The following is a 19489-nucleotide window of genomic DNA, read 5'->3' on the forward strand; positions in this document are numbered from 1 at the left end:
CAACGCTTGTTGCACTGTTCATGAGATATGAATAGTGCACTCAGGCATATGAACAGTAATCAAAGCTCAAACAGTAACTTTTTTATTATTATTTTCAGTTTTCAGCCAAATGTGCGGTATCCAAACGCACACTATATAGTAAATAGCATTCGATTAATACGAAATTTGACATATGTATTAAGAGCATAAAAAATATGTAATCCAATTGTTGGATTTTAAAAATATTTTGCAATATTAATTTTTAAAAGGTAATTGTAACTTTAGGCTATAGCAAAGTTTGTAGCCAAACTTAGTCAGCTTATTATATGTTTCCATTTTATTTTTCATTAAAAGTACATTTTTCCTTTTCATTTACTTTACACACATGACTCTTTTTCTTCATTAAGAATATGCTATATTTATGTGTGTGTATGTATGTATGTATGTATTTATGTATATGTATATTTGAGAAGAAGAATGTGCAATATTTGATTTTGAATTGATAAATGATATGGAAGAATATTATGCGATGAAAAAACCTTTTTTTGGGTAAAAAAACCTATTTATTTTTGTGTGTGTGAGTTTATATATATTAAAATTAATTATAATCCTAAAACAATATGCCATAATTGATCAATATCGAAATATTATGTTTTTATGGACAAACTAGAACAATGACTGAAATAGAATTAACAACATTTTATTGTACCATAATTTATTAAATAAAATTCAAACTAAAGACATATTTTGTTTACATTTAGAGGTTGGCTCCAACCACCAAGATAAAAATGACACGTGTTTTATTATGTGCAATGCAACTTGGGATAATTTAATGGATGAAACTTGGGATCTTCAAATTTATCTTACTTCTTCTAAATCCACTAAACCTACCACTTGTATGGATAGAGAAAAGTTTTATTCTTACTAAAATATAATTTTTTTTATGAAAAAAGTTAATAAATACCTTAAAGATATTGATTTAGAAAATATTTTTTAAAAATTTGTATGGATTTTTTTTTGTTATAGAAAGACATTAAAAAAAAAACTAACTTTTTATTAATTTTTTATACTTTTCATTAAAATAGTAAAAAAAATTTCTTAAAATAATCCATTAATAAAGTTACATACCTTGTTTTTATCTATTATAAGCTACATAGACAAAATAGGAAATATTTCTGCCAGAGAAAAAAAAAGGCTTAAAAAGAATTACTATAAATTATTGTTTAGAGTCCTTATTTTCTATTGACACGACAGGACGTTCCGGAGTGGACCCTCTTGAAAAAAATGATCGTCAGCCGTTGGATCATTACACTCTATTACTTTTTTTTTATTTGATAAACATTACACTCTAGTACTAAACAAAACAAAAAAGAAATACAGTAGTATCATCATTTTTTTTGGGGAGTAGCACTTATTTTTCAGAGTCAGAAATTTCGAAAATCTTGGCTTCAGTGCTCGATCCAAGCGATACAACTACTTAACTACTGTATAGTATCCATAATCCGACGGTCCAAAACAATCCTTATCGTGTGCACAACTTTTCGTTCCTAGATAGGAGCCATATACCTCTCTGACTCGATCTAACGGTCTCTCGCCACGTGTCCATTCAAACATACGGATTCGTATTTTCATTATTTTTTAAAAACCATTCAACTCTAATGTCACACCTCTCACAGTCACAGCCTATTCTTTGATCCATCCACGCGTCGCGCTCTCACGCTTCCGTTTCGAATCCAACGATGGAAAACACGCCCGTTACGTAAAGGACCCAGGACCGGGCAGTAACGAAGGTCAAACTTTGAGTCACTTTCGTATCCCGAATCGTAAGAAGCCACGTGTCAAGTGACGTTACGTTTTATACCCGTCTGATCAAAGCCAAATACGAGTGCCCCACTTTTTTTCAAATTCGATCACAATCACTCATTTTTCATATTTTTTTTTTCCTCCTAACTCTCTCTCTCTCTCTCTCTCTCTCTGCACAGAGACAAAGAAAAACAAGTAGCGAAGAAAACAAAAAAACCACTTTGAGTAAACTCTTTCTCTTCCTCTCGTTCTCTCTCGCCGTCGATTTGCCTGAACCCTAATTCGATCCACCGGAAACCAGAACAAGTCCGCCGGTAAGTACAAAATCTCCGGCGACCTTGTGTTTTTGTATTTGAATTCGTCGGAGAGTGAAGTATTGGAGTGGTTGAGAGTAGTGAAAAATACTAACCCTAGGAGTTTGTTTGGTGTTTGGTAGTGAGAGCAGTAGATGAGCGTACGATTGGGGAGCAGTTGAGAGATCAAACGGGCAGGATTTCGTCACCGGATGGAGGGAGGTAGCGTCTCTAGACTTACTTGTTCTGGTACTGTTCATTTCCTACATTTCTTAAACAGTGATAGGGCTTTTCTTTTCTATGTGCATTAGTGCAAAGCTGTTGCTTCCTTTGCTTTCAAATGGTGAGTTTAACACTACTTTCATTATGTTCAATTTTTTTTTTTGTTCATTATTTCATAGCTTACTTGTTTAGCGCCAAGACGAAATTTTTTTAGTTGGTTACTATTCAAATTGATTGAAATTGGTTATTGGTTTGTGTTCGTGTTTGTTTGGGAAAGTATTGAAGGTTTTGGGTCTAAAGATATGAGCTCTTCGAATAGATTGATTTAGTTGATTTGATGGATAAGTAGACTTTTCAGTAGTTAACTGAGTGATAAGTGGTAAGACAAAAAGAAAGCTCAATCCTTTTTGTATGTGTATTGAACTTTGCGAATACTAAAGATATTGTGGGCGGTTCCATCCATAATCAACGTAGGGGTATTTCAATAATAAGATGTCAAATACTATTTTGGAAGTAACATTTAGGGTCCCATTTGGTATGTGCTGCTAACTTATTGACGCGGACAGTAGATTTTAAGTAAAGAGTACTGTTGATTTTGGATTTGGATGGAAGACTGAAGACGTTAGATGTACCTACTTTAGCACAGAGTAAATATAAATATACTTTGCTGAATCCACAGGATACCTTGAAACACTGAATACAAAAATACAAAGGAATACTATGTTGATGTTTAATTAATGTAAAATATACTAGTAATTCATTCAGATGCTTTATTCATCATAGTGAACATGAAGTAATTCTCATTTTTAATAAAAGTTTAGTGCTTGTAAAGGAGAGAGTAAAATATACTAGTAAATAAAAATGGAAAGATGTTTGCTTTGAATCATGTTTGGCCATTTTCTGAATGCAATTGGAGGGTCATAGGAGCTTCCCAGTTGTTAGTTTGGATCGCATGTTATCTATATACCATCTGTTAATGTAAGCAGACTTTAAGCACCAATTCTGATTTATCATGTTAGTGGCTCTAGTCCAATCATAAGCTGCTGTCCACATATAAACACTCCTATAGTAGATCTTATTGCTCTTTAATGTTGGATAAATTGGAGTTCTATTTTGTTTGGTGCATTAAAGATGGACTTTTTTTTTGGCTAATGTGGGTGTTTAGGGCTCTTTGAGCACCTATTATCGTGGTTGTGTAGCCCCCAGCCCCACACACACTAGGTAATTATAGGGAGGAAACCCTTGGGGGTAGGGGGTAGTTTGAATCTAAGACATCATGGATCTCATGAGGGCTTGTTAACTACTAGACCAACCCATTGTAGTTCCAAGATGGACTTTTAAAAAAAATTTGATTTGAAATACTCATGCCATATGAATGATGATAATGTATCCTGATGGGGTTTTTTGTTTACCAAGAATGTGCTTCACATTGTTCTTTCTGGATGCAACTATATGGCGGTGCTTCTTGACCAATGTCTTGTCATGCTTGTGCGTGAAGGGCTACTTATCAAAAAATGTGCAGTGTCATTATTCTGAATTAGAATAATCTTTCTATTTTCAGTCTGCAAAACATTTATGGATCCAAGGAGATCCCCCTTGACTTGTATTTAGTGAAATCCTGTGACTGAGATGTAGAAAGTTGTATGTTTGGATTTTTTTGATGTTTGACATACATACCATGGAATTCTTTCCATCAAATATTATACTCTCGAGTCTGATTCATGATTTTTGTACATTGTGTTTTGATTTTTAACTTAGGATTTGAATTGTTATTGTCTTTCTCTTGCTTCCTCTGCCCTCAATTTGGGGTGCTCTTTTGTACACTCCATGTGTATATTGGTCGCTTCCACTTTTGTGCTCTCTAATTGAATTTTATTGTTCATCAAAAACAATAAAATTTATCTTTTTTAAGCTATCCAAAAAAAAAAACTTTTTTATTTTAATTTTTAGACTTCGTTGCTACATTATTGTTAACTACTTGTAAAATGGGCATGGCCATCAACCTTGATGCTGAACAAATGAAAAGTCGCAGTCACTATAGAATTTGAGTTAAGTAGCTTAGTTGGCATTTTAATATCAAGTGTTTACATACATGTCCAATATGTTGTTTCTAGAGTGACTTTGGCATGTAAATATGTAATTTTTATGATTAATATTTTGACATCTCAATGATGTGTAAAAGTCACTGGTTTTGGGCTGCCTTCTGTGGCTATTTGTGGTTGGTTTTTGATACACATTCAGTCAGAATACAACTAACTATATCCTTTATTACTAGTGGACACATGCTATGTGTGTCCCTGTGTAATTGATGAACTGTCATTCTTGTACTGTGGGAATTGAGATTAACCTAGCAATATGTACTCTAATTATTTTATTTCCAAAAAGAGAACAGGAAATTTTTTTTTTAAGCCAATGATAAATTGATAATTTCGCTATGGCGGAGTATTAGTGAAGGGTGGGACACTTTCGCTAAGCATTTCTCTTTTGTGGTGGGGGGATGGTTCTCGTGTTCTTTTTTGGCATGATAAGTGGACTGGGGATGTTCCTCTCAAAATTCTTTATCCTCAGTTGTTTTTGTGCTCAGCCAATAAGGAGGCTTGTATTTCTGAAGTGTTGAGCCCTCCAACGGGTGATAATGACAGAGTGTGGAGTTTAAGATTTTATAAGGAATTCAATGATTGGGAGTTAGCGGCTTTCTACTCCCTTCTTCATTTCATCCAAACCCGTATCCCTAGGGGTGGAGGGTGTGACAGGCTTTGTTGGGATCTTAATGGAAATGGGAGATTCGATATTCGGTCTTTTTATCATAAGATTTGAAATGTAGCTCCTTCCACTTTCCCATGGAAGGGCATTTGGAAAGCTAAGGTTCCTAAAAGGGTGGCTTTTTTCACGTGGACAGTAGCTCATGGTCAGATTCTTACCTTGGATAACCTTATGCGTCGTGGTCGCCCTTTGGCGAATCGTTGTTGTATGTGCTGCTGTAATGCAGAATTTGTGGATCACCTGTTACTTTTTTGTCTGATAGCTCACTCTTTGTGGGTGTATATGCTTCGGCTGTTTGGAATCAATTGGGTCATGCCAGGTTTAGTGGAGGACTTATTATTTTGTTGGTATAATTGGCTTGGGAAGCATAGTTCTGATATTTGGAATATGGTTCCAAGCTGTTTATTATGGACCATTTGGACCAAACGGAATCGGCGGTCTTTTGAGGATGAGGGGAAAACTGTGGTTCAGTTATTAGAGCTTTACTAACGGACTCTCTTTGATTGGTCTCGTTGTTGCGGTTTCTCGGATTACTCTACCCTTATGGTGTTTCTTTCATCTATTAGAATAGATTAGGGGTTGCTTCTATCTTTCTGTTTCTTTTTTTCCTTCGTTCACTACCGTGAACTTCTTGTATTTTTCTTGCTTTTCTGTTATTAATAATATTCTCTTCTTACTTATATAAAAAAAAAAAGATAATTAAAGATGATAATTTCATTTACTGTTAGAATTGAGCAAAAGGTTTCTTCTAAAATTTTCTGTTGCCCAATGTGGGATCTGGCCACCTTTTTATTTATTTATATTTTTAGCCCTCTATATCATATATCTTTATTTTCCATTCACTCTCTATATCATCAGTATATGATACAAAATAACATCATTTTCATTATCATCATTATTATTGTTGTTGCTATAATTATTAGTAGCATCCTCATCCGCCTCCTCCTCATTGTGATGGAATTCAGTGAAATGCGATTGAATGATGATGCCTTTGAGTTGTGCATACAAATTTGGTTGTATATATGGTTATTTGGACAAAGATAGTTTTGGTATCTTATAGTTGCCCATTGATTAGTGTGAATCATGGTGAGAATATTTTAAATGGTGCTACCACCTAATGGCCAGTGGTACTTACCTGGTGCTATAGATAGTTCCTCCCTATGTTGATGCTTGCAAATTTACTTTATGTGGAGTCCACAGTTTTCTCACTTTAGCGATATCGTAGCATGTTTCTTGTGCCTTTTCATTGTTTGGATTATTTATTGGATTTATTTTTAGTTTGATCTTCTAAATATGTGATTGCTTCTTTATAAACCATGTAAAGTTCTTTTGGGGATGATGATTTGAGACCATTGTTCTTTTCATTTGCACTACACCCTGTTTTTGTCTCCAGTTTTCGTTTTACTTTTTTATATGACCCTTGATTGTTTCAATATGATTACTGATTGCTTTTGTGATTGTTATTGTCGTTACTCTAGCAACTAGTTAAGCACCCCCCCCCCCCCCCCAAAAAAAATTTCTATTCTTGCTTTCATTATTTTACTGAAACCTATTTTATTAATTGTTCTGCATATACATTGTATTGCTAATCTGTGAAGAATATGAAGTTTATGAATGAACATAAGTGGATGATATCATTTAAATATAGAAGAAATAACAGAGGAAGGGTCTTTTTTGTCCTTTCGAATTTTGGTGATCCTTTTTAATCTAACTGTAATTATGTGCATCATAACTTTTCATGTACTATTGTATATTGTCATTTTACTCTGTAGCCTGAAATGTTGAATACATTCCGTGTATATGTGCACCCTATTCTGTCTTCTTTTATCTCTCAATGTTTGTCTCTCTCTCTCTCTCCCCTTTTTTTGTTGCAGGGATACACCCATGGATTATGATGACAATGATTTTCAAAGCCAGAATCTTCATTTAGCTGGTGAAGGAAGCACCAAATTTCCACCGGTTTTGCGGCCATATGCTCTTCCCAAGTTTGATTTTGACGACAGCCTTCAGGGGCATTTAAGGTTTGATAGCTTGGTTGAAACAGAAGTTTTTCTTGGCATTGAAAGTAACGAGGATAACCAGTGGATTGAAGATTTCTCTCGGGGGAGTAGTGGGATAGAGTTCAATTCAAGTGCAGCCGAATCCTGCTCTATATCAAGGCGTAACAATGTTTGGTCTGAGGCCACTTCCTCAGAATCTGTTGAAATGCTATTAAAATCCGTTGGGCAGGAGGAAACTATTCTCAGACAAACTATTGTTGAGGAGTCAGATGCATGTGATGAACTTGGTTCCTTAACCAAGCAAATGGAGCCTAGTCTGAAACATGATGATGACATTCTTCCTAAAATAGGGGATGATACAGATTCAAAGTCTACGTTACCACAGGATGAGATTCCTGAAAACTTTTCTGTGTTAAAAGAAGATATACCAGTTGAGCCTTGTGTTGAAGATACTTCAAAAACTCATGAAGATGAGTTTTCTGTGGATGGAAGATCAGGTGAACTGGATCCAAATGCTGTCAGTGTAAAGGGTGGCTTACCGATGATTGAGGAAGATACGTTTGCTGATAGCAAATCTAATGTTGCAGATAGAAGAAATATCAATCCTTCGGTTGATGAATATTTGGATCACAAGACCCAAGAAGATTTTTCTGCTTCAGGGATGCAAGTTGATAATATGGTTTCCCGTGCACAAAATATCATTTCAAGTGGTGGTGAGCTGAATAATGAAGATCTCCAACAGGAGATAGATGATGTTGGCAATATGAATTTGGATGGAATGCAAACAGGAAATGATGAGCGAAAGGAAGGATTTCATGCACTGAGCAGAGAGGCTGAGAATTTGGATGGCAATGCAGTTGAAAGTGGTACCTTTCATTTGGAAAACCCTCTTGGCTCAACCTTGAAGGTAGAATCTGTGAAAGAAGGAAATGATATTGAAAATCATATCATTAATGTGGAGGAACCTTCTAGTATGGTAAACAAGATTGTTTCTGCATTGCATACGGCGGAACAATGCACAGAGGATGTAGATTCCAGAATTCCCGTGGAGACCAGGAAATGTGATGCGGTTTTGTTCAAAGACACAGAGTTTGGTGAACCTTCTAAAGTAAATACACATGAGGTCTCACCACTGGCCTTTGAAGGTGATTATGCAGTGCAAGTCAGTGGTCCTGAAGCTGGGATCTCTGCAAGTGTTGAGCCAAAGATGGATGCCATTGTGCAGCTAACATATGGACAGGAAAGTGTTGTTGAGAAAGATAATTTGTTAGAAAGTAGTCAACAATTAGATAATGAGATTTTAGTAAGTAAATCTGAGGCATCTTTGTCGTCCAAGGAGGATAATAAAGTTTCCAAAGTTGAAGATAAAGAAAACAGTAGCAGTCATATGGGAGGTATTTCTACTGTAACGGTGTGTTCTTCAGCTGAATTGCTTAGGGAAGCATGTGAGATTGGAACTCTTAAAGTTGGTCAGGTTGTTTTTGGAGTGTCTAGGGAGAATCTGGTTGCTGAAGACCACATCTCATCTTCCATTCTGGATGAATCCACTCAAATATGTGAAGCAGATAAAATCTATGGACAAGGTGAGGTTCATAAATGTGATATAGATGTTTCAATTAGTGATAAGAAGAGCACAAAGTTGCCATCTGAATCTAGTAATGTGGATTGTGTTGTGGATGGATCTCTTATTGTTGATAAGGGAGCTGGGAGCTCATCTCATTGTGAAGGTAGTGCTGGAAATGAGCCTGTTATGCTACTTGATGTCACTGTTAGCAATGAATCAGGTATTTTATAACTTATCCAATGATTGTTGATGCTTATACACATGCAATAAATTTAAAATTTTTGAGTTTTTTTTTGGCAGCATTAAATGCTACCTTGGAAAATGCTAAGGTGGCATTCCTTGATATGACTGGTGTTCTCCACCCTTCTGAGAATGTTAATACTATAGATGGAGTTGGTGATTATAAAGAGGTTATAACAGTATCTTCTGTTGGGGGTTTTACTTACTCTGATAAGGAGTCTACTGCAACCAAAATATCCACAGAAGCAAGATTATCTACTTTGAAGGAATCTTCAGAATTGGAAACTGAGCCAGGTCCTGCTTCTGAAAGTGAAAAAGATGCATCTATTGATACTGCTGGAAAGCTTTTACAAAAGACAGTTCATCAATCGCTGCCAAAGGCAGATACTTGTAATGCAGAAATTCAGAGTGAAATTCAAAGAGTGGTTGTTAATGAAGTTAACCAGGAATGCATTAGGGGGAACGAAGTGCATGCTGTTATCTGTGATGTAGCAGCAAAAGAGGGTGGTGCTGCTGATGCAGTAATTTTTCTTGAAAAGCGTGAGGAAGTGACTGTAGAAGAGAATCTTGAAAAGGCATCCTCAGAAGCTTCAGGTGGGCATTTGTTATTCACAAACACACACACATCTTCTGGTTAGTAACTGTTGAAAATTAACCTGATTTGAAATCTCTCAAGTCTTCTTTCTTTATCTCGAGTTCAAAACTTTTCCCACTCTTATCTCTTGTTTTAAAGTTAAAAATGCTACATGTTGGACCCCACTTATTGAGGGGATAGTTTGGGTCCACATGTGAGGGAAAGTGTAAGGATTAAATTTACCCTTTCATAATAGCTTTAGCTTTTGGGATGGGTGGTCATTTATCCATTACATTTTAAACCCCATAGTTTAGGGTGGTTTTAAAACCTCACTTTTAGAAGTTCCAAATTAAAATCTGTACTTTCAAAATCTTTTTAATTCCATTTACAGTGACATCGTTAACAAAATGCTTAAACAAATATTTACATTGTTTTTGTAAACAAATTATTGTTGACAAATATCTTTTTAAAAGCTTTAGACCTAAATTAAGTTTATCAACTCTAAGTTTTGCTTCTGATATTAGGAATCCTCAGAATATGACAATGTGTATGCCAAGGTCTGACATGGGGAAGGATATCTTTCTGACAGTTATTATGTGGAAATCACATTTTGATATGCAGTGATTAGATCTTGTCTTAGGATATGCAAAGGCATCTTGATATATATTCCCACTTGAGACCGAGTATATAGATTTACTGAAAATGGAGACATTTGCACGTGTTCCAGTTCAAGTTCCAGGATTAGTTAGTGTTCCATTGGTCTGGATTTTTTCTAATTTTTGGTGACGAATTATGTTTCCACAGTTGGTTAATCTATTTTATAGCATGCTATTTGATATCATAATTCTTGTCCAATCTGTAATTTTGATACTTGTCTATGTACTATATGTAATCTTCAAAGTAATGACCGCAATGTGTGCTGTACATAATTGGTCAAATGAGATGCATTTCTCCCTTTCATTGTTGGCTGAGAGGAAGAGAGGTATTATATGCTGAGTAGACCCCTTGTGAAACAAACTTTCTGTATGAAGAAGTATGTTGTAGCTTTAAAGTTTGTGTTGTTTAAAAATGCAATGCTTCACATGCGTCTTGTTCTTTGTCTTGTTAATACTTTTGTGGAAAATAATAATTTTTAAAAAGTAAAAGAAAGGAAAAAGAAGCCTGTAGGAAAAATATATTTCAAGTACCGACTAGCATTTTAAGTTACGGATTTTTTTGTGGGACCTGTAAAAAAGGGCATTAAGATGTGGAGAAAGGTTTGAAGTAAGAGTTTTAGTTCACTTTTGAAGGAGTTTAATAATCATGTTTGTTGGAGTCTTCTTTGTTACCTGATGTTTAATAATCAAGTTTAAAAACATCTATTTTTTTCCCATTGTAATTTTTTTATTCTCATTACTGATTTAATTTTGCGGGTGATGTTTTTAAACTTCATGAAGGTTCCTTATCTTCTGCTATATGTGCAATGGAAAGTGGAAATGCTTCTAGCAATCCTGATAAACCTACTGGTTCCCCTAATATGATAAGTACCACTGAGCTTTCTCAGAGTGAAAAGGAAAAGGAGGGGGTGAGGGCATCAGCACAGGAAGAAGTTAACAGGTCCCCTGATCAGAAAGCCTCAGTTGCTGAGGATCCAAAAGGAAAGGACAGTTCCAAAGATGAGCAGAGCTTCTCTTTTGAGATTGGTTCATTGGCAGATATGTCTAGAAAAGACACTGGAAAGAATTCACAACCCTTTCCTCCTATTTCTGCCGGCAAAGTATTGCCGGTAAGTTCTGTGTTTTTAATAGATGACTTTGTTATAACCTTCCATCTTTAATATTTTTTGTGGCTTAATTTTTATTTATTTATTGTTTATCTGGGGAAGATCATTATGTTGATATATGTCTAAAAATTCTGGAGGGATCTATATTATGCCCTTCAACAATTAATAACCTTTTATCCTTACCGAGAATTACTTTTGAAGATTGTAGAGGGTTCTCCTTCAAGTTCTGGTTTAGGCCAAATGGATGCCAAGATTTCACAAGATAATTCTACTGGAAGTCCACAAGTATCTGAAGGACAGATTACACGTGGTGGTTCAAAAGGTACTCATGAGCGTAAGACAAGGCGGGCATCTGGTAAGACGGCAATTGGAAAGGAAACTCCTAAAAGGGGAAATCATATGAAAGAACCAACTCCTACAAAACAATCAGAAAGAGGGGATAAAGCAGCTACTGCATCCCTAAGCCCATCTGCAATTTTCCAGTTTGTGCAATCCAGGGAAATGCAGCACTATGGGCATGTAGAAGGCAATAGTACAAAGCCAATTTTTGTTATCACTGCTTCGGCATCTAGTCTGCCAGATTTGAATACTTCAGCTTCACCATCTACATTGTTTCAGCAACCTTTCACTGATTTACAGCAAGTGCAATTGCGTGCTCAGATCTTTGTGTATGGAGCTTTGATGTGAGTCCTTTTCTCGTATGAAGATATTTAGGATTGATGTAATTTGTTTTTGTTTTTGATAAGTAAAGGATTGATTTTATTCATTTTAATGGCCATGCCATGATTGAAGAAACCTACACAAAGGGCACCACCGGCTCCCTTTAAGATTGGATGTTAATGAGACGTTCTTCTATTTGTAGGATTAGTGGATATTTTTCAATAACCTAGGGGGGGAGGGGGGGGAATCGCACTTGGCACCTTAATTATAATATTTAAGATGCATTTGAAATTTTATGCAGTCAAGGAACAGCACCTGAAGAGGCACATATGATATCAGCATTTGGTGGACCTGGTTAGTTTTCTATATCTCCCTGTTATGTTTTCCCTTTGGGCCTTCATTGCATACATGTCTTAATGTCTGGCATTGCGCTTTTAGATGGTGGAAGGAATGCTTGGGAGAATGCCTGGCGTGCATGCATGGAAAGGCTACACAGTCAAAAGTCTCATCCCATTACCCCTGAAACCCCATTGCCATCACGTTCTGGTATTTCTTTGGATTTGAAGCTGTTTAGTTTCTCTCCTTATTTGATTGAGTTTGTAATTAGGATTCAGAATTCACATCTACAGGTGCTAGGGCTCCTGATCAAGCAAGCAAGCAAAGTACACTTCAAAGTAAAGGTGTCTCCTCACCTCTTGGTCGAACCAGCAGCAAGGGTACTCCAACAGTTGTAAATTCGATGATACCTCTTTCATCACCATTGTGGAGTATGCCTACGCCTTCTGGTGATGCATTGCAATCTAGTGTCATGCAAAGAGGTTCAGTCATGGATTATCAGCAGACACTTAGTCCATTGCATCCTTTTCAGACTCCTCCAGTTAGAAACTTTGTTGGACATCACACTCCGTGGATATCTCAGGGCCCCTTTCGTGGTCCCTGGATGGCTTCTCCACAAACTTCTGCTGCGCCTGATGCCAGTGCTCGTTTACCTAACACAGAAGCAATTAAGTTGACTCCTGTCAAAGAATCATCTGTGCTGCATTCCTCTGGTATAAAGCATCCAGTGGTTCATAGCGGGGTCCCTACTAGCACTTCCCTGCTTGATCCAAAAAAGGTAACAGCATCACCTGGAAAGAATTCTACAGATCCAAAGTCTAGAAAAAGAAGAAAAAATCCAGTTTCTGAGGATCTTGGTCAGATTGTTTTGCAGTCTCAATCTCAACCTGAGCCAGTTTCAACCCCTGCTGTTACTACACATCTTCCCACTTCTGTTGCCTTTACAATGCCCACTGGTTTTGCATCTAAAGCCACTTCAGAAAAATTCGTTATATCTGAATCTCCTATATCATCCATGGATCACCTCCAAAAAAAGGCAGACCAGGATGTACAGCAGAGGGCTAGTTTGTCAGAGGAAACCCTTAGTAAAGTTAAGGAGGCTAGATTACAGGCAGAGGATGCTGCTGTCCTCTCTGCAGCTGCTGTTAGTCACAGCCAAGAAGTTTGGAGTCAATTGGAAGAGCGAAAAAATTCTGGATTGGTTTCAGATGTTGAAGCTAAATTAGCTTCTGCAGCTGTTGCAGTAGCAGCCGCTGCTGCTGTTGCAAAGGCAGCAGCTGCAGCAGCCAAGGTTGCATCAAATGCTGCACTGCAAGCAAAGATAATGGCTGAAGAAGCACTTGTTTTGAATGGTTATGGCAATCCTAGTCAAAGTACTGGAACTTCTCTCCCTGATAGTATGAATATTTTGGGACAGGCTACTCCTGCATCCATTCTGAAGGGTGATAACAGAACAAATAGCTCCAGTTCAATCATTATAGCTGCTAAGGAGGCTGTTAGAAAAAGGGTTGAAGCTGCTTCAGCCGCCACTAAAAGAGCTGAAAATATGGATGCGATTGTAAAAGCTGCTGAGCTGGCAGCAGAGGCCATATCACAAGCTGGAAAGATTGTTGCAATGGGTGATCCTTTGCCGTTGACTGAACTGCTGGATTTTGGTCCAGAGGGTTATTGGAAAGTATCCAGAGAATCTACTGAGCTTGTTGGGAAATCAATTGAGGTAAATAGAGAAAAATTAAGCAATGATATTGTTGGAGAGGGTCCAGGTACTTCTAATAAGCATATAAAAGATGGACCATTGGAAAAAGAATCTAAGAGTACTACACATGAGAAGTCACATCTTCAAACAGAGATGCCAAAGGAGTCAATGGTGGATCACATGAGATTGGTAGATGGAATTTCAGTTCCTATTCCAACTAATGAAACAGATTCAAGAGTTCAAAAGGGCCGAAAAGTTTCTGATTTGGCAAAAACCATCGGTGTGGTTCCTGAATCTGAGATTGGATCAAGATCTACTGTTCGGAATGAGTATGAAAAGGCTGCAGAAACTTTTAAAGAGGACAGCATCAAGGAGGGTTCACACGTAGAGGTCTGAGGCCTGAAATTGATTTGAATTCTTGAGTCTTAACTTCTTTTAGAATGGGTTTAAAGTAAAATCAATTTTTTTACACACCATTGCATTTCATGGGACTTGAGTTCTAATTTTTAACTTGTTACCTTCCAAATATCTGCATGCTTTGAGGTTTGGTGATTCTGTTGGGTTGTTAGGTCTTCATACTTTTTTTTATTTTGTTTTTTAACTTGTTGATTATATTTTAGGTTCTTAAAGATACAGATGGATTTAAAGCAGCTTGGTTCACGGCCAATGTATTGAGTTTGGAGGATGGGAAAGCATATGTCTGTTACACTGAACTTCAGACAGACAATGGTGAGTTGGCATGAACTTCTGTCAAGTGTACCTATGCAGCTATGCCATAGTATTCTGTACTCTTTTGCACCCCAGATTTTGAGCAATCCTGCCTAGTTGTGTGCGTGTGTATTTGCATGGACTCCTTATTTGGCACAACAATTTGTTGCCAAGAGTAACCCATCCATGAAGGAGATTATTGAAAAAGAATGAATTGTGCTTCTGCATTTACATTGATTGATTATTCACTTAGTATATATTATTTATTTCCCAACTTTCCAGCGGAGGGACCGCTGAAGGAATGGGTGTCGCTCCAAGGTGAAGGAGACAAGGTGCCAAAAATACGCACTGCCCGTCCTGTTACTATCATGCGATATGAAGGAACAAGGAAGAGACGTAGAGCAGCTATGGGAGATTATAATTGGTCTGTTGGAGATAGAGTTGATGCATGGATTAGAGACAGGTGTGTGTAAGGAATGATAAAAAATTTTCTAACAGACTTTAGAAAAGAAACTTTCAAGGATCTATCATGCTGGATACAACTCTAGTATAGACAAAGTGTTTTGGATGCTATTTAAGAATTTTTAAAATTGTTATATTGTCATCTGTCTTAGTTTCACCTTTTTATTTTATGACCAGAATCTCTTTATTAAATTGCCTATTGCAAAGCAAACTCCAAGAAATGTTACCTAAAAGATTCCACAAATTTTAATATTTTTATGACTCTAGCTTTATAATTTATTTTCACTATGTGATTGGTCCTGATGTAACACAGCCTGAACAACTTATTCTACTCCATAGATATTTATTTGCAATCTTCAGTTTCTGAATGGTCTGAGGTTCAAATTTTTAATGAAAAACATCGTAGAAAGCGATCGAATGAAGACTTATCATTTGAAATGTCTTAGTAGCTGGCTTTCTAACTCGCTATTTTGTTTTGATGATTGTTCATACTACTTGCTCTGTAATGTGGGATTTAAAGACAGTAACTTTAGTAACAAAATACTGTCTAGTATCTTATTTGATGATTGTTCATGCTGCTTTTGCATGGTATGCAAATAAAAAAAAAGGATTGTAGTAGGTGATGTTTTTTCTGAAATCTCAAGCTGCCAGTTTGGCACATATTTCACCCCACCTCATCATCATATTTTTGTGGGAAGAGGAAGTTCTATTTTAGCTAAAGCTAGCTCATTGGCTTTTCTTGCTTCTCTCTTTTTTTTTTCTTTTTTTTTTGAAGCATCTTCCTCTACTGAAAATATTTAAACTTGACCCAGTTCATGAATCCTGTTCCCAACTATATGCAGTCAAGTTTGAAATTTTTTTTGCATACACTCCATGTGATAATAGCTTAATCAATCCCTGTCTATTATTTCATCTTTCAGCTGGTGCGAAGGGATTATCACTGAAAAGAACAAGAAAGATGAAACTGAATTAACTGTCCATTTTCCAGGTACTTTTTTTGAAAGAAATTTGTTATTATTTAAAAAAAATTGGTTATTTGAATATCCCCAATTGTTATGTGCTTGCTATTGTTGTGCGGAGTCTACTGATCCTATTTATTGAAAGTGAATCATTGTTTGGTTCTTGCAGCTCAAGGAGAAACATCAGTTGTAAGAGCCTGGCATCTTCGGCCTTCTCTCATTTGGAAGGATGGGGAATGGATAGAATGGTCCAATTTGCGAGAAAATGTCAGTGCTTCCCATGAGGTGTGTTCTTATACTTGATGTTTGTCTGATGGTGACTAAAAATAATTTTAATAATTACTTTTTTCCTTTACTGAGATGCAAATCTGTTGTTCAGGGTGATATGCCACAGGAAAAACGAATAAAGTTGGGCAGTCCAGCAGTAGAAGCCAAAGGGAAGGATAAGATGTTAGAAAGCAAGGGTGTTGTGGAATTAGGGAAATCGGAGGAGTCAAGATTACTGGATTTATCAGAGAATGAAAAGGTGTTTAATGTTGGTAAGAACACCAGAAACGAGAATAAGCCTGATGCTCTCAGAACATTACGGACTGGTTTGCAGAAGGAAGGATCAAGAGTTGTTATTGGTGTTCCTAAGCCTGGAAAGAAGAGAAAATTCATGGAAGTAAGCAAACATTATGTTGCAGATCGGGGAAATAAAATTAATGAACCAAATGATTCAGTTAAATTTGTGAAATATTTGATGCCTCAAGGCTCAGGATCCCGTGGATGGAAAAATAGTACTAAAAGTAGTATTTTAAAGGACAAACGAGTAGCTGAAACCAAGCCCAGAGGTCTTAAGACTGGAAAACCACAAAGTGTCTCAGGTAGAGCTGTTCCAGCAAAGGACAACCTCTCAATTAATGCAGTTTCTGCTCCTGATGATGGCACTCTGACAAATCACTCAGCAAAAGTCAAGGATTCTGTAAGCCATGCTGAGAATGCATCAGGAAAGCATAACCAGTTTGATATTGGATCGCTCTCTAGCACTCTGGGAACCGCAGAGGGCCCAATTTTATTTTCTTCACGGGCTTCTTCATCAGATGGATCCTCCAAGAAAGTTTCCACATCAAATGCCAAATCTGAGAGGGCTAATAAAGGAAAACTTGCACCAGCTGGTGGAAAGTTAGCCAAAATTGAGGAGGAAAAAATCTTTAATGGTAATTCTGCAAAATTAACCTCTGAAGTTGTCGAGCCTCGTAGATCTAATCGCAGAATTCAACCAACATCAAGGGTAAGTATTTCATAACTTCTGTCTTCTTCTAATATACATGTTGCCATGAGCTGTGGCACTTCCTCTTAAAAACAGGGTGGAGTGTGAAATCGTGGGTTCATGACCCACCTTGTGCATGTTTAAATGACCAATATAAAAATAAATTATGTTCTAAGTAATGAATTTGTTAGAATATATCTTCCTGTGACTTTTGCAATTAAACCAATCCTTAATTAGTTCTCCATTTAGGGAAACTTACCTGATTAAGAATTCTTTCTCATCTGCCTATGTATATATTTGAACGCTTGCATACATTTATGTGAAAAAATTTAAGAGGTGATATTTTTTTTTTCAATCCATTGTTTAAATGAAAATTGAATAAATTTCACTTTTGCACCCTAAACTATGAGTCTAGTTGCAGCATCCCCTCTAAATTTTAAATTTGAGCAATCAATATCCCCTCTATATCATCTATCTTTGAAGTATATCCATTTTTTCGTTATACTTGACCCTTAATTTCATATTCCTATTATATTATCACATATACACTAAACACCATTATATAATCACATAATCATGTGCATGTTTAACTTTTGGTTTCTTCTTTGATCATGCAATGGTTGTGGGGGTCAATTGCTTGACTTCAAATTTAAGTGGCCCATTGATGATGACCCTATAGTGCAATTTACCCTTAAAAATATAAAATACGACCTGTTTGAGAGATTATATATGAAATTCATTCATTACTTGCTGGTTATCATGTTGACTGGCACTGGCACTGGCAGTGGGTTTTTTGTAGCAATGTCTGCTAGAGTTAGTGAAGTAGCCAAATGAGCTCTAGCTCAAATGCCACGTCCTTTCCTCTCAAGGTATAGTGGAGAGAAAAAGTTTAGCTCCAAACCGGTTTAGAGCATTCCTCCAACTTACTATGTGCTTTGAAAAGATCATCTATGTGTAACTTTTTTAATAATTCATATGATTTGTTTGGATAATACACATGGATAATCATATAAATCGCCATGTAATAGATTGGAGGAGATTATTTCAAACTAGTTTGGAGATAAACTTTGTCCAAAGTGGAGGGTAAGGTTGCGGTTTTAAGACCCACCAGGGTTGCATAATTTACTAGCATACTGTTACACTCTGGATTACTCAGTAATCCAAGAGAAAAAAAGTACCTTAACTCTAACAAGACAAGAGGAGAAATATTATTAATAGAAAGCCTTAGTTATTATTTATTAAGAATCCACCAGGAGGGACCTTAGTTAAGTGTTGTTAATTATTAGAAAGTGTTTGCTTTTCCAAAAATTAGTCCGTGTAATTTCTATAATTTATTATTTCCTTTTCCCCTCCAACTCTTATTATTCATGCAGTATTAACCTGTATATATATGCCTTCTTAATTTCGTGCCTTTTGTGCTTCTTGATATTGCCGGCAACAGCTATTGGAAGGATTACAAAGTTCATTGATCATCTCAAAGATTCCCTCTGTTTCACATGACAAGGGTCACAAAAGTTCAAATAGGAGTGCTTCTAGAGGTAAGGCGTCTGATAATTGATTTTCTTATTTGATGTGGCACTAGTCTTCTCTGGTGTGTATAAGAACCAGTATGCATAAAACTGATTGCTTGATTGTAACAGGGAATAACCATGGCTGAAATGAACTTTTGCAATGAGGGGTTCCAGTCAACAGAATGTCAGTTGTCGGATGACCACACATCAAGCATAGTTAATATGTATATCTATAGTAGGGGAGAAATTAGGAATGGAAATTCTTGCTTCCTTTGATTTAGTCTTAAAAATCTAGTCAGTAGATGTTCATATTGATTTTAGTTTTTTCATAATTATGATTTCCCTAGGTCCTGCCCTAATAGGTTGTATATGGAAAATTCTCCATGTAGTTTGGCTTGAAATCACCGAGGAAGTTTGCAGATGATCAAAATCACGGCATGTTGCTTTGTGCCTTACTGATATTTACTTCTCTGATATGCTTTTTGTGTGCGTGCGCAAGAGGGGGAGAGAGAGAGAGAGAGAGAGGTATGCATGCTGCACGCCAGTTGAAAGAGAATGGATGCATATACCTGATACACATGATACTTTAATTCAATGTGACGTTACTTTGTCACAGCCTGAGCTTTTATTTTTCATTTGCAACCCCTCCTCCCAGAAAAGTATTAATGTCATAGTTCCAGTGGTTCTCATACATTCTCTCTATTG

General features: G+C 36.5%; 1 protein-coding gene across 6 annotated transcripts; it reads left to right on the forward strand.

Annotated features, from left to right (window-relative positions):
• The first annotated feature begins 1887 nt into the window (after window positions 1-1887).
• On the forward strand, window positions 1888-19260 carry LOC142613522 (protein SWOLLEN 1). Of its 6 annotated transcripts, none has more exons than XM_075785902.1 (17): window positions 1946-2096; window positions 2219-2297; window positions 2387-2418; window positions 6935-8844; window positions 8925-9458; window positions 10875-11203; window positions 11402-11883; window positions 12162-12214; window positions 12299-12406; window positions 12475-14282; window positions 14513-14621; window positions 14883-15063; window positions 15983-16050; window positions 16191-16306; window positions 16401-17294; window positions 18715-18811; window positions 18914-19260. In XM_075785902.1, exons 4-17 carry the CDS (start codon window positions 6945-6947, stop codon window positions 18928-18930), a joined length of 6696 nt encoding a protein of 2231 aa, XP_075642017.1. In that variant the 5' UTR covers window positions 1946-2096; window positions 2219-2297; window positions 2387-2418; window positions 6935-6944; the 3' UTR covers window positions 18931-19260. The 6 variants fall into 6 exon arrangements, with proteins under 6 accessions (XP_075642013.1, XP_075642012.1, XP_075642015.1 ...); XM_075785899.1 differs by having other exon boundaries at window positions 1956-2096; window positions 8925-9497; XM_075785898.1 differs by lacking the exon at window positions 2387-2418 and having other exon boundaries at window positions 1888-2096; window positions 2219-2324; window positions 8925-9497.
• The last annotated feature ends 229 nt before the right edge of the window (window positions 19261-19489 follow it).

The sequence above is a fragment of the Castanea sativa genome, chromosome 10, assembly GCF_040712315.1.
Source record: "Castanea sativa cultivar Marrone di Chiusa Pesio chromosome 10, ASM4071231v1".
NCBI classification, from domain to species: domain Eukaryota; kingdom Viridiplantae; phylum Streptophyta; class Magnoliopsida; order Fagales; family Fagaceae; genus Castanea; species Castanea sativa.